Consider the following 16,011-nt stretch of genomic DNA (forward strand, 5'->3'; position numbering starts at 1 on the left):
CAAGTCACTTCACCACCGATTTTTCCAGTAAGACAGGGGCAGCAAGCCGACACATGAACAACCGCCCAGCACAAAGCCTGAAGACTGACACTCACCCGGTCCATGCGGTTGTGGTGCCTGACCTCCAGCTGCTCCTTGGCCTTCTGGAAGCGGGCATGCTCGTTGTCATCAGCAGGGGTTTCAAAGTAGACATCCACATCATCAGTTGGCACTGCATGAAGAGAGAAGGGTAAGCAGAGCATCAGAAACCCGCGATGCTGGATTGCAGAGGGCAGGGAGAGGAATCTCCATGCCTGCCTCATTAATAGCCTGGCGAGCTGAGCCTACTGAACCGCCACCTTCCAGAGTCCCTTTTGGAATCTTTATGGTGCCAATTTTCTGTCCAACATCAGCTCCATCAGCCCAAATGGCAGCGATGACCACACCTCCCAGCACTGTAGCACTCAGCTCCAGAAACACAGTGGCAGGATAAAGAATTCCTTTTCCCTTCCCTTCCACATTGGCTTTGGATGGTTTAAGTGACATTCTGTGCACTAGCTGTTCGCTGACAAGCTGGCTCCAGACATCATTAATATGATTAGGGAGCCTGACAATAAATCTGCACAAAACCAGCATTTTACACTTCAAACCTACCTTTCCTACCAGATGCACCATGCAGGACTTGCAGGCAATGATATTAGACGAGACAGCGACAGAAGGAGGCTGAGTGTGACAAAGTGACTCGTCCAATACACTGGATGGTTTGGAACTTCAAGACATCCAAATTGGACAAGGGGAAAAACAAAATTTCAGAACTGATAAACTTCAAGCATCTGCAGAATCCACATCAGGGGCTCTGTATTCTATACACTGCAGTTCAGGACGTGCTGAACACGTTCCTTTGCTACAGTTTTAGAAACTACACATCCCAGAGCCTTTCTGAAAGATCTGTGGCAAACATGATGCTCTCCGTTGTTGCCCTTTGCCTGAGGGAGGGCCCAAAGGGACAGTTAAGGCAACCTCTCATCCATATTAGTTATTTGGGTGGAAAAAACCTCTAACACATCATTAAAGACAGCATGCTTCATAAAAAAATTACCTGGCACTTCAGCATGAACACTGGGTAAGAGTTTAGCATGCACTGCATCCACCAACCTTCCCTCTAACTAGGGGAAAATAATGACAACATACAACACAGGCACTATTGTTGCGTGCAAGGGACAATGTCATATCAGTCCCATATTCTTGGTCTGCTCCTGGCATTTCTGAACCAGGCTTGGACACAGAGAACTCTCTTCCCAGCCCCAAATCCTTCTGTAACAGGACAAACTTTTGTACAAAAAGCTCCTGACATCCACATCTTTTCTTTCACTGCCTCAGTTAGAATAGCCCAATCTAAAGCACTTGCATGAAGCACATTTTGTAAACAGGATTATGGCTGTATAGTCAGGCTGCCAAGCCCCAGATAACACAAAAAGCCTTTCAAAAGGCTTTAATGGTAGCTGAAGTGGAAGTGCTGGAGTTCAACAATAAGATTAATAAGGAGGCTAAAATGGTTTTGGTAGTTTTATCATCTGACATAAAAGCCAGTTGAAATTGGTGCCAAAAACCTTAAGCACTCAAAAACACAGGGATTGAGTTGTGATTCGTATTTCATACCAAGCTGGAAATGGAAATCTGAATTCTATACTACTTGTTCGATGTTTTCCAAAATTAAAATAGCAAGAAAATGCCTACTATCAGGAGAACAGCACAGTCTGCTTTTCAGAACCCACTGTCCAACATATGCATGGTAACATGACTGGGGAACGCAAAGGCTTCCTTATGTATATTTTGATTAAAAGGCCAGTGAGGCAAGAGGTCAGAGACAGCCCCTGGTCCTTGCTGTAGATCTGGAAGAGGACAGCTGAGCCCTCAGCAAGAGCTGCAAGTCACCAGGGAGCACAGACAGCATATCATGAGAGCCACTTTCCCCAGGAACAACCACCCTACAGACCTAGGGAAGTGGAGACAGGAGGAGACTGCTGCAAAGGGACAGACACCAGAACCAAAGGGATAAGCTACAGACAGGTCCTCTATTGCCCAAGGCAAGGAGGAGGAGACACCACACGCCAGACAGACAGTGGCCAGCTGCAAAAGGCCAGTGGGAGGCAGGACTTACTCATCTTTTTACACACAGCCATACAATACTCCTCTGACTCAAAATTGTTCCTGTTGCCTCCGCAGCCTCCATATATAAAGCGAATGCATTTTCTCTTGTTAGGATCGAAGTACCAACGAGGCATCACAGCCCGGCAGGGCCCTGTCATGGCCTCCTGGGAGCAGACAGCTGTGTGGAGATGGGTGAGAACATGAGCTGGTGAGGAGCACAGGCCTTGCCGAGTGATTTACATGATGCAGAGGTGGCTCTACTTCACCCCTTCCTCTGAGGCACCAGCCTCAGCATCGCTGCTGCACTGACCCAAGGGCTTCTGTCAGTTTTGGGGGGTTTAACACTCCAAAGCATCCATCACAAGCTGGTCAGGGAGATGCCTGCACATGGTGCTTTGGAGCTAGCCAAGCAGCTCACTCCGTCTCTACACGGAGCTCTCATCTGTGAGAGATTTCTCCAGAGCCAGGGGCTGGGAAAGCAGGAATCTGTTCTGCTGATGCCACAGCATTATGCCCTGGGTGCCCCAGTGGGAGAGCCTCCACTCTATAAAACCAATAGCACGGAAAGCCAGTCCATTAGGGCTGCTTGAAGCATCCAAGGATGTCCTGTTCACTGCACTCTGCCTGGACAGACACTCCACATCTTACAGGGGAGGTGTAGGAGTAAGTGAAAAAGCAGGCTAAACAAAGGGAGTGACCTCCATGCCAGCCTCAGACACTGAGGTTTTAAGGTTTGAAACATCTATGCACCAAATATTAAAACTCCATGCAGCCATGGCACAGGGAATGCTTCATGGTGAGCCAGCAATAGCAGCTGGGCTGTTTTGAGGCAAGAGAGCAGATACAGTGTATATATTAGCAACTGTTCGTGGTACTCCAGGGAAAAAAGACTGTATACCCCCAAAACAGACACCCCAATCATATTCCTCCAAGCCTCTTACAACACCTGCAGATCTGTAACAGCCGGGTACACATATAAGCTAAGCCTTGTTTCAGCAAGGAAAATTATCTGCAGCATGCTGGCATTTTACCAAAAAGATGCGAGAACTGCTGGCAATGATTCAGTGATCTGTAGCTAATTGAATTTCATTCCCTCTCCGCTCCTCCCTTTTCTGCAGACACGTCTACATTCAAAGTGTAGGACATCACATAATGCTAAGGCACCACACCATGAGCCCTCTGCAAGGGCATCTACCACTCAACAAAAGCTGCCACCAGCACAGTAGATTCTACTACTGCAGAAAGTGTATCTTAACATATAATAAAGTTGGGTCAGTTGTGCTGGTTGATTTTCTTTTGTGGAAGTGTTTATGCAAAGGCAGCACCAAGGATGTTCCTCATCCTTAAATGATCAGATGGCACCTCTGCAGAGTATGGCCCAACACTTTTAGCTTCCTCATTTTAAGCTGATTTTAAATTTACAGTGTACCCCAAATGTCCCTTTAACAATTTCCAAAATTTGCAGATATGGCTTTTGTGACTCATCACTGCACCTTCATGGAGGTGCTTGTTCAACATGCCAAACACTGGGCTTCCCACCAGCAGAACTGCTGCTTATCTGGAAACATATGGCCCATGCTCTAGAGAGTTAATTTCAATACTTGAAACATAAGCATCATCAGCTTTCCTCTGTTTGCTAACTTATCTGGCACATAAAACTTCTGAGTGGCATTTATTGACTTGATCAGAACCCCATCACTAACTGACAGCCAACAGGAATGATTCCAAGGGAGCAGGAGGCCTGTGGACTGGGATGTGTCTTACATTTCATGTCGCTGCTCACTTCTTTTTCAGCCATAGCTTTGTCGCTGCTGGGCTCTGTGGGGGTCTCTTCAACGTAGTCATCAACCTTGTAGCTGTCGTAGTAGTAATCACGGTCTTCCACCACGTCCTCCTCCTCTTCCCCTTCATCATCCTCATCCTCATCTTCCTCCACAGCTGTTCCTGTGAAGTCTTCTACACCTGCCTCTGTAGGGAACTCACTGGAGGGACACAGATAAATTAGGGGGTAAAGTTAAGGCTAATCACTTGGATGCACCAGAATAAAGATTCTCTTTCCATCTGTTCTAGAAACACCAGAAATGGGAAAAATAAGTGTACCAACTATTGATTAGCCCATCACCCACAGCAATGGGACATCCCTCATTACAGACACTCCTGCTGCTACAGGCAGAGCTTCTCCACGGCCCTGGCTTTATGCGGCCTCTTTCCATTTTTCAGTAAGTGAAAATCTAACCTCGGGGCAGGTTCCTACTGTAGAATCCCAGAATGGTTTGGGTTAGAAGGGACCTTAAAGCCCATCTTGTTCCACCCCCTCCCCTGGACAAGGATACCTTCCACTGTCCCAGGCTGCTCCAAGTCCTGTCCAACCTGGCGTTGGACTCTTTGAGGAATGGGGCAGCTATAGCTTCTCTGGGCAACCTGTGCCAGGGCCTCACCACCCTCACAGGGAAGATTTTTTTTCCCAATATCCATCTATCCCTGCCCTCTGGTAGGGTAAAGCCATTCCCCTTTGTCCTGTCCCTACAGGCCCTTGTCCAAAGACCCTCTCTAGCTCTCTTGGAGCCTGTTTAGGAATTGGAAGGGGCTCTAAGGTCTCCCTAAAGCCTTCTCTTCTCCAGGCTGAATGACCCCAACTCTTTGCAGGGATGAAGGGAGAGCGGGTGTTTAGCCCCTCCAGTAAAAGGGGCACTGCAAAGCCATTTGTCTTCTTCAAGCTCAGGACGCTCCTTTAGGAAACTCAGAAGCACAGAAGTTCACTCAATCCTCACCACAAGGGAGTTGCCTTGTGAAACATTCTCAAGCAGCAGCTTCATGTACAAAGCTGTCAACATCTACACCAGTAAGAACTCTACCTCTTGTAAAGATCATAGTCTTCATCCTCATCTTCATCCTCTTCCTCTTTGGACAGAGCTTCATCCACAACCTTAGTCTGAGGACAGCACACATATTCTGTTCCGTGGAACTGATCCACTCCGCAGGGCAGCAGCATCCCGTAGCTGTGCAAGATCATCCCTTCTGTCAGACAGGCCTGAAAGGGGAGCCCATTCATGTCAGCTCAGCATCATGCTCTGCCTTTGGATAAAGCTCAAGTTTGCCTATCAGAGATCCCAAGAATGGTTTAAATTTTACAGCAAAAACAACAGCAACATATGACCTAAATCTGAACATCAAAGGAAAGTGGATTTGAAACTTGCAGTGCAAAAAAATCCTCACAGAAGTCCCAGATTCAGAACCACCCAGTTCTTCCTGGTGTTAACGTTTCACACCCCAGCCCCAACAACTGCTGGTTTGTCAGCCTGGCAAAGTTCAGGAAAAAAAACCTAAACATTTTGTGCCAACTCAACAGAGAACACTTGAAAGAACCAGAAAGGCTGTTTGCTTTTCTGGGCTGGCCATTTCATTAAACTTCATCTATTAAACTTTACATTAGAGCAAGTGAACAATTGCTCAGATGGACTTTGCGTCAGGATTATTTTACCATGCTGTAGATGAAAATCAATCAGATAATTCAACAAAAAGCCAAACGTAAACTACGCTTGGACATTATGTCTATTCACTTCTCTTAAGCTAAGGAAATACTTGGCTTTGAGGTGCCCAGAAAAGAATGAAGAAAAGCTTTATTACGCCCATCAGAACGCTTTTGTGCTTTGCTTTGTTACAGCACAGATTTTAAATGAGCCAAATATTGCTGGAAAAGTTCTCCAACTACATTTAAAGCAAACGATTTTTCAATTTTCTAGACATTAACAAGTTTACCCTCAATTAAAAGACAATTCCTCTAGTACAGCTTTATTTAGACAGATTTTTGCTCACAGGATTTTAAAGTAGGAATTTTAAGTGGAGCATCCTTAACCTCATCTGGTTAACAACTGGTTCTTGTGTTGCCGTTTCTACAATTGTTGCTTCTACAAAATGGAAAACATGAACATTCTGTCAGGATCTTGTTTACCCCTGCTTCAAATGGGAGTGCAGAGCTTTCGCAACAGTTTAGCTAGTCAGATAAAAAACCACAAAACCCCCCCAAAACCACAGGCTAGATTTATTTTGAGAATATAATCCATCTCTTATGTAAAACCTCCACTAATCAGTCCCAATGAAACTCAGATTGCTCCCAGGCAAGCCCTCCCAGCCAAATCCTCAGCAGCAGCAGGTACATAAAAGCAAAATGTGCAAGAAAAATACGAGCTATCCTCTGCCCACAGTATCTCCCTGGAAAGAGGAAAGAAAGAGGGACGAACCATTGGTTAAAGCAGTATCCCAGAGCCCTGACTTCAATTCCTAGCTCTATGATATGGATAAGCTATTTAGGACAGCTTTTCACAAAGAATAATTCAACTGCTACATACGTTTTTAAGTCACTTGAGTACTTTTAAATTTTTATTTCCTTGCTGTCTGCCTCAGTTCATTGACTGGAATATGGGAATAGCAACCCAGAGTGAAACACTGCTATGCTCCAACACTACAAGCATCCAAGTGGACAGATCCAGAATAAACAAACTCCTGTCCCAGTGGCTCCATTACCTCCTTTGCCACGGTGTGCCAGTGCTGGTGGCTCTCACACACATCCATGCGCTCCTTGTGGAAGAACCGGCATTTCTCAGGAACCAGCAGGACATCGCTTACAAACTCACCCACTGAAAAACACAATGGCCACAGTTCACACTCATCCAGCTTCCAACAGCAAATGAAGCCTCCATCAAAAGTCCCCCAAAGAGCACTCTGTGCATGCGCCTTGAGGGTTTGGTATATTCTTAAAGGAGACAAGTCACACCAACTGTGAAAATTATCTCTGAGAATCTAAAGAAAAACAGAACCTCAGAGATTCCAAGGTAAAACCAGGAGCACAGGGTGATCCTGCTGACCCCTAAAGCTGAACTGAAGGCAGAGTTTACAGTGCAAGTTAATAAACAATTGTTCTTCCATGAAAGGATTGACTGAAGAGATTTCACTCAAATCTTTGAGAAGATTGTGTTTGCACTTGGAAGTTTCAGACCACTTAATCACCTACTTCCAAATGAGCTGCATCATACCAAAGTTCTTTCATGCTGTCTGCTGCTGTAACAGCCTGGAAATTTTTATATGCTGAGGGTGTTATCTATGTTTTCAGTACCTGAGCAAGTCTTGTTTGGTTTTGTTTTGTTTCCAGATGGTTTAATTCAAGATCAGCTGCAGCACATTCACTGCCCTAACCAAAACAGAGAGGTCTGGAAAATAAAAACTATACAGCCTAAATATCAGAGTACAACCAGAGTCAGCAAATACACTGCATTCCAATATCTAGATAACCACAAGCTCACCAGCACGAGGAAGCTTTGGCACAATCTTTGTGCCAAACCCAGACTTTTGCTTTTGAGGAAGATGGGAGAGAGAGAATCACTCTACTGTACAGACTCTAGTTGGAATTAAAAGCTATTTACCATAAATTTCCACCATCATTCAGTTTGGTACCAACACATGCGGAATAAGGATCAGAACTAAATGAGCATCACTTCCTGTTCTTACCCCAGAAGTCCCAGTAAACACTGCCACTGGAATCCAAATGTGAGATGTTCTCCAAGCTGAGGTTTTTCCTTTCTTCCTTGCAGATTCAAATGCTGCACTCAGTGATTTTAAAATAAGGAGAGAGCTAGATACTCTAAGAAGACCAGGAAAAGATCTTCAGCACAAGTGTTTCAAAGCACTTTCCCAGCACACATGACCAGCAGCTTTAGGCATCATTTGTTAAAACTGGAGAAAAGCTTTTTAAGTCAAGACTTTTTCTCACAGTCTCCACAAAGCAGAATTCTTTGTCCAACCAATCTTTCACACTATTTTTCAAAATATATTTTAAATATTGTTTGCATGGCCAATTTTTTTGCAACTCCTTAGTGTTGATACTAAAAGCTTATGGACACTTCTATACAGTATAGAAAAGTTAAATAGTTTAGAGTTAGATTACCTGATAATTGAAGATAATGAAATCAAATGACCTTAACCATCCCTTTGCAATTACTTACATTTTAAACTAACAAAGAGATGGTATTTTCCCCATTTTCTTATCTCAAAACTGGCCAGTTAGAATTTTGAGTTAATAATCTTTCATCCTACTCTATCAGGAAAGGTTTCAATGCTTCTGATAAGAAAAGTAAAACTGAGCAAACTTTAAAACCAAGAGACCGTGGTTCTGGAGGCTGAAGGCAGAAGATTCATGGGTTCTTCTCTTCACCTTTAAAATACAAAGGAGCTTTCCTTTGTGGGGGAGGGGCAGAGAAGATTAAAAAGGGTATGGTGGCAGGATCCTACCTCAAGGTACGCTGTGCATTAATGTATCAAGGTGTCTTGGGGATAGTTTATTATCCCATATAATTTTGGGGGGTTTTGCTCTGTTTTCTTTTGTCTTGTTTCTGGGGGCTGCCCCCCCATCCTCCCTGGCTCTGGGAGTATTGCAGCAGTGGGAGCCAGGCTGGGGTTTCTAGGGACAGCTCCTTCTTTTTTCGGGCATGCTGTTCGACTGGACACACACAGCTGGTATCTCTGACCAGGGATCCTGTTGTTCCTGTGGGTTTTGCCTGCTTTTTTTTTGGGTTTTTTGGGTTTTTTTGCTTCAGCACTGTGACTGAGCCTCCCAGCTTGGCTTCTTTTACTGCTCTACTGTCGGGAAGCTCCAAGCTGGAGTGTGCCCTGCGGGGACCCCTCAGTGCCCTCAGTTTCCCACCGGGGGCTGCTGCCCAACACCCACTGTACCTCTGCCCTTCCCAGGTTTGTGCTACACTGCACCCTTCGCCCCTGCTTGCCAGGAGGGCCTGCCCTTCCCAGCTGCGGAGTTTCTGCTGCCTCTTGCTTGCTACCTCTGGGTGAGTCCACCCTGCCGTTCCAGCTTCCTTCTCCTGAGGCTCCTGCTACAGCTGCTTTCGCTATCAGCCGGGGCACTGGGACCGGCTCCCCCGGGAGTTTCTAAAAGCAGCGCCTTCTCCATCCCTCCCCGCTGGCTGCACTACCTTTACCACAGAGAGAGTGAGAGAGAGTGAGAGAGAGTGAGAGAGAGTGAGAGAGAGTGAGAGAGAGTGAGAGAGAGTGAGAGAGAGTGAGAGAGAGTGAGAGAGAGTGAGAGAGAGGCGGCCGGAGCCGCGCCACAGCGCCCCCTGCAGCCGCGGGGGAACCATCGCACCCGCCCTGCCTGGCCGGGAGCCACCAGCGCCCCTGCCGGCCGTGAGCGGAACTGCACCGAGGGGAAAGCGCTTCAATAGCGGGAAGAGCCCGACCGTTCATTGGGTTTGCTGTTCTCGTTTGTTGTTGTCACTGTTGTTGTCGTTTGCCTCGCTATACATACACACACTAGTAAAGAACTGCTATTTCTTTTCTCATATCTTTGCCTGAAAGCCCATTAATTTCAAAATTATAATAATTCGGAGGGGAGGGGGCTGTATTTTCCATTCCAGGGGAGGCTCCTGCCTTCCTTAGCAGACACCTGTCTTTAGAACCAAGACGCAAGGAAAACACAACCAAGAATGGGAACAAAATCCCACAGTTTGACTATAATCCCAGAGAAACATCCATTTACAACAAGCAATGTGTGTAGTGCTAAAGACAAAGAGATTGTAGAGATACATGGACTCCAGACTTGCAACTCAGATCTGAAAACCAAAGCAGCCTCACAGGCTGAGGCCTGCAAGTCATGAACAGTGTGAAATACACTGACGAAAAACCTGAATAAATGGTTTAATGAGTATCAAATTTTAGGGCAGTGTCAGTAAAATCAGTTTATTTTTCAGCTGGAGATTAGGCTTGGGGAAGGATTTGTAAAAAAGACGACTCCTTATAAATCCAGGGATCTTGCTTTCATCCTTATTTCCATCAGAAGTTCTTATGATCAGGGCTTGGTTGCTTCCCAAACCTGAATTTCCACATCTATAAACACAAGCACCTTTCTCCCAGGACGTGTCCACAATAACTTGTATGTTTAATGAAGTGCTTTATGATTGTCTAGTGGAAGGTATTACATAAAGGACAAAACACCCACATGGTTCTGCTTCTTTGCTGGAGTTCTCCTTGTCAAAACGCATGGTAACCTAAGATACGAATAGAAATTATGAAAACTGGTTCCTACTGAATGCTCCCAGCAATCAGACTCGTCCAAGACTTCCTACAAGTCTTTTCCAGTGGATAACTGAAAAGAAAGTCAGCCAGCTGAAACTAAGCTGGGGCAGCATGGGGCAGCGCAGTGTCAGCCACAACCCACAAGTCAGAAGTCACAAGTTAACCAGTTAAAACATGCTGCCTGATTCCAGTGGGTGGGGAGATTCTGGAAAGCACCATGAAATCCATCACAGTTTATCTCATACTCTTTCACAGTTCAAAATGGGGACAGGGGATACAGCTGCAAGAAGCAGGGCCTCTTTGAAACAGCAACGTTTAAATATAGTCATTGAAATAGAATAGAGATCTCTTGCCAAGACCAAGCAGGAAGCCTGAGCACACTGAGCATTTAAGTCTCCAAGGCAACAAAATATTAAAGCTTCACAAAAATAGGATCAAAATATTAAATCCCAATGTCTTTGTGATACTCAGATACAATAGCCTTCAGGTTTTTATGGCAGTTGCAGAGAGAATGGGGATTTGTTTTTCATGCCAGGCACCATTATTCCACCACAGCTGTTACCAAGCTGTTGATCTGCTCCAGAAAGGCAGAGTTCCATCTTGTGGAAAGAAAAATGTTTCAGTGGAAGTTGAATGTGGAAATGACAACCTGATACAAGAGAAGTCTTACAAACTGAGTTGTTCTCTCTGTAAGAACCCAGGAGGCAATTCCTTGCTTCTCCCACAGGAATGCACAGCACACCCAGCACACACTCACCCAGGCACTTGAAGGGCACGACGATGTGAGTGTGGTCCTTGCATTGCTTCTTCCCACGCTTGCACCAGCTGTCAATGCTGACAGGCTGGTTGGCTTCCACCACGTTGGTGATCTGAAGGTCTGGGTACATCTGGGGAACAGCACAGACAGAGGTTTCTCTCCAGAAAGGACAGAGAATGTGCAGAGCAGCCCCTACCTTAGTAGTGTAGTAGAGTAGTGAGGCTGATTCTCTACACAGGAACAAGTTGGAGTTTGCACATGGACACACGCTCTCCTCTGGATCAAACTCAGGACAGCTGGAGACATAAAGAAAGCTCCAGCTGTCTGTCACACAGGGCTTCAGAAATGGATATGCCACTGCTTTGAGGCAGGAGAAAGCCAGGTCAGGGCAAGAGGCCTCACTGGCACTAAGCTAAGGGGTCTGGATTTGCACAGCAGTGGAGGAGGAGCATCTGGGTATTCAGGTTTGGAGGAGATGTAGCTGTTTAATTCTTTCTGGAGCAACACAATACCCCCTGGAACAGCAATCACCAACAAACAGAGTTTAGTAATGTCTTCAGACTCTCTCAACACTTGTCAGAAAAAGCACCCACCTCCTCAGGTTTCCTCATGCCTGGTCCATTTATGATGTATTAATTTGATCCTTATGCCCTGCTCAAGTTCTCAAGTCCAGGCACTGGCTTATATTTAGGCTTCTACTACGTGAAAAAAATGCAGCCCCAGTTATATCAGCCTTGTAAAACAGTTTAAAAAGTTTTCCAGTCCAGACATGGTACATTCTGTTGCTTTCCCATTAAAAAAAAATACATTCCTTGTGGTATTTTATGTGCCTGTCACCTCATAGGAGCAATTAAAGACACTGGACAAGGCCAGTATGCTATAGAGTATCTGAAACACAGTAGAAGACGATTACATCTTTTGCAATAAAGTATAAAGAGCTTAAAAATACCATCAAAATTTGATTAAAATATTTTTCTAATATTCTGGCTGATCTGAACACATCACTGAGAATAGCACAGCCACATTCTACCTAGAATAGGTGTCAGGTTCCATTTTACACAACAGGGAGCAGATGCTGGTTAACCAGCTCAGAGGCAGAACATTTGGGTAGAGCCCTGCAAACATACATGAAGATACCTCTGACATACAGACCAAGGACCTTCTGTGGCAGTGTGAGGTGATCTGAGGTAGCTTCTAAATCCCACTGCAGTGTCCTCCCTGCTCTTCCTGGGCAATAACTCAGCAGGACAGTACAGGGAATTGGACATGGGCAAAAGCAAGCTCATCTCCTGCAGGGTTAATTTGCTACTGAGCAGCTAAATTGGAATCCAATTCCTTCACAGCAGTGAAGAGTCAGGATTACACAGAAAATCTCACCTCCTGGCAATATTGCAGAATCTCCTCCTTTCTTCCAAAGCAGCTCTTGGTCCCAGAAGTGTCAGGTTCCCATTTCCCAGTCTGGATGTTCACATGCATATTTAGCTTCCCACAGAACATGGCAATTTGAGGCTCTGCCACCGCAAACCCTGTCCCAGCATTGGCTGCAAGGGCCTGTGAAGACAAACCAAAACAAAACACCTTGATTCATTATCTGATCAAAGACTCAACAACTCACAGAACCAGAAACCCTCTGGCATCTTCTCAGACAGCTCCTGCTTGATCCAGAATATCAGTGGAGTCTTGCAAACTATTTTGTAACAACATTCCTTGAGATGCTGAGCCAACCCCAAGTTTTCACCAGCAAGGCATTTGTTTTCACAAACTCTGTTTTTACAACTGAAACAACAGCTTACCAAAACCAAGAATAATTACCACTAAAAGGCTGCACCTATATGGGGGCAAAACAGATGTCTGAAAAACTTACTAAATAATACTAATAACTTTTGGCAGAAGGACCTCTGTGAGGTTACACATAAGCAGGTATTACTACTACTAATAAAATAACTGCGTCCCACTGCAAGAATCCTGCTCAGAGTTTAAAGCTATATGTTTATCCCAGTATCATTGAATAATTGGGATAGAAATACCCAAGATTTTTGCTCAAACATACAAATAAAGATGATTTCTGCTGAATCAGAAAAAATAGCTGTGGCAACCAGCTCCTCAAAGCCTGTTGTGTCCCATTCAGTGCATTCCTATGGGGAGCTGTTTCAGATGTGTATTCTGCGCACTTCCCAGACTGCACCAGCAGACAAAAACCTGACAGCCCAGGCCCACATTTGGGTCAAACTGCAGACTGATCAATGAAAATAAGGTCAGGGCCCCTTTCTGAAATCTTGCTGGCTGACCGAAAGAGGAAAAAGAAGAGTGCATTAAATTGCAGACCTTTTTTTTTTTTTTTTTTTTCTGAGAAGACCAAGTGGATGGTGGGAGCTGAACATGCTCTCCTTAAATAACTACTACCTGTTGTAAAAGAGAAAGAGGCATAAGGCAAAAAAGCAGATGAATTACTAAATCAAATGCTCTTTAAGGTGTTCAGGAGAATTAAATCAATTTCAACTACTCCAGATGGAAACAGCAATGCAGTCTGCTGGCCCTAAGCTGCTTTTCACTGGCAGGCAACACAACCCCAGGCTACCAGTCCTGCCTTCATATTTAACTTTTTGTGCACTGAAAAATGCATAAATTACTGTGGTCACTGTTCATCCCCTACTGCCTGCAGACCCCCATCAATTCATACCAATATTTGTATGCCTAAAGCAAATAAAGGAATAAAGAGTAGAATTCAACTGGACAACTTCTTTGTGCAGCTCCTAGTTACTGGATATTAGGAAAAAGAATAACTCCATTATAATTAGCTCATTTCTCCCCCTCCCCTTATCTCACTGCCTGGAGATAAGACATTTCAACATTCTGAAAGTCAAGGATTGTTTAGTGCTGAGCACGAGATTAGTGCTTGGGGGAGAAAACCAACCTGAGGCATAAAAGCATAAATTCAAGTATTAACTGCAGAAAAATGACCCCTTGAATTTTAAGTACTATTCACCCGTCCATCACTTAAGAGAAACAGTCTTATACAAGTGGTTTCTATTTACTCTGACCCTTCTAATCAACAGATGCTCATGACAGCATGTTTTAACACAGACCACAAAGCAAGGAAATACCAAACTATGTGTAACAGATAGCAGCATCGATGTCCCAGTATCAAAATGCTGCCAAGTTCACATATATTTTCAAGTTTAGTGCAGGTACGTTTGTTGTACTCTCTCCTAAGGAAAAAATAGTCACATAGTGGAGGTACAGGAGGAACTCTGAGGAATAGACTGAGGCTGGGAATATGGTGCAGTAACTCGGTTCTTTCAGAAATCAAGCCTTTAATAAACATCTTACAAGTGCACACAGCAGAACCTGTGATAGGTAGGCCTTGCACAACCCTGCTCCCTGCTGTCTTTTCAGAAGAAAGAGGCAAACATAGAATGATCCTTCATAACACTAAACACACACAAACTTTTTAAGAGGCTCTTTTTATCTCTCCAAACAAACACCACTTTGGTACCAACAACCACTTTCCAGAGAGCACAGGACCTGACAGGCTAAAGGAAACAATCCCTAAAACAATTTTGTTTGATGACAACATCACAACCACATCCAAGTTCCACGCCCAGAAAAAAACGAAAAGAAACACAAGATCAAGAACCCAGGAAGCATTTTAAACCCTTTTAAAAATACAGGACACCAAAACAGAATAAATGCATGTGCTATGATGGCTCTGCTGATGCCTGAAATCTGGCTCCTTCAAAGCAAACTTAACAAGTCTGCAGCACAATAAGGGAACTTCATGAGGCAGGAGAGGTGCAGGCTCCATCGAGAGGCAGAAACATCCCTAAGTAATCCATTCATCACAGCTCTTGCATGAGCAAAACTCCTGTTCAAACACATACCAACCTCCTGAAATCATGACCACCCCCTATTTACATACTGATTCGAGCCAGTGTTTGTTTTTGCTGCCTCTCTGGCTCGATCCCTGCAAAGGTATCATTCCTCCTCCTTGGATTGCTCACATAGTTTGCATATCAGTCGAGTGCTGTTGCCGTAGCTACCAGAACATGCTAAGCCCCAATTCACAGCTGAACAAACGAGACTAATTACTTGCTTGATTTCATCACTTTTAATCAACCAGCAGAAATCTTCTCTTGAATTGCGCTGTTGGGTGAGTTAATGAACTTTGAGATACACAAGTTAATTTTTTAACCCCAGGACCTGCAAGGCAAGATTTTTGAGCAATGGGCTTCAATTTTCCTTCACTGGCAATCCACTCCAGCCCTCAATCATATCAGTTATTTAATCTAGTACTTTGATCTCATTTTAGCTGTAATGAGAGAATACAGCACCTCCAAACTTCATGGAGGCCACATCTTTAACACTGACACTTAAACAGAGAAAAAGGTCACCTACAAGAGCCTTTTGGGACCAAGAAACTTTCTGATGCTTCCCACAATTGCCTTCGGTGTATCAAAACTGGAAGCAGATCCCTCAGGCTACACTCAAACATCACTCTGCAAAAGGAAGGCTTCAGAACATGTAAACCAGCACAAAGCTTGGGATAAAGCCATGTCCTTAGTTAAGCTCTTTAGTACTTCAGAGAATTCACCCATTCCACATTGCAAAGGGATGAACAAACTGACAGCACATTTTTCTCTGGGAATTTCCCAGCCATAAATGGAAGCAGCTGCTTCTTTTAGTGCTGGGGAGCAACTATTCAATCCTTTAAATAAGCAGCCTGACAGATCAGGAGGGGCAACACACACATGATGGAAGAGAGTTCATCCAGTTGTATACATCCTTGTTGAACATTAAAAAGTAGCTATTATCCTATTAATACATATCCATAACATGAGAGCAAGACAAATGTTATTTAGGAAAAGACTGTTCCGTAAACCATTACTTTTTTCCTCACCAGCACTTGAATTTACAAGATGTTTCAGGAGAAACGGGGCTCTGCCTTTTGGTATAATTCTGTAATCCAGTTTGCTTTCCAAGACCAAAGAAGTTTTTGATTCCATAAACACATAAATCTCTGGCCAGTTAATGTCAGTTAAATTCCT

At 44.4% G+C, this 16,011-nt stretch overlaps 1 protein-coding gene across 7 annotated transcripts in view; it reads right to left on the reverse strand.

Annotated features, from left to right (window-relative positions):
• APLP2 (amyloid beta precursor like protein 2) overlaps nt 1–16,011 on the reverse strand; it is a 48,036-nt gene that overhangs the window by 13,616 nt on the left and 18,409 nt on the right. For 6 of the 7 annotated variants that reach the window (XM_010403983.3, XM_019288535.2, XM_010403981.3 and 3 more), the window contains exons 2-8: nt 12,344–12,517; nt 10,967–11,096; nt 6,655–6,767; nt 4,986–5,161; nt 3,895–4,112; nt 2,141–2,308; nt 96–211 (exon numbers count right to left, since the gene is read on the reverse strand). In XM_010403983.3, coding sequence (XP_010402285.1) covers nt 96–211; nt 2,141–2,308; nt 3,895–4,112; nt 4,986–5,161; nt 6,655–6,767; nt 10,967–11,096; nt 12,344–12,517 — 1,095 coding nt within the window. The remainder of the gene's footprint in view (nt 1–95; nt 212–2,140; nt 2,309–3,894; nt 4,113–4,985; nt 5,162–6,654; nt 6,768–10,966; nt 11,097–12,343; nt 12,518–16,011) is intronic. The other variant, XM_010403984.3, reaches the window with a different exon arrangement.

Source organism: Corvus cornix, chromosome 24, assembly GCF_000738735.6.
Source record: "Corvus cornix cornix isolate S_Up_H32 chromosome 24, ASM73873v5, whole genome shotgun sequence".
Classification (NCBI taxonomy): domain Eukaryota; kingdom Metazoa; phylum Chordata; class Aves; order Passeriformes; family Corvidae; genus Corvus; species Corvus cornix.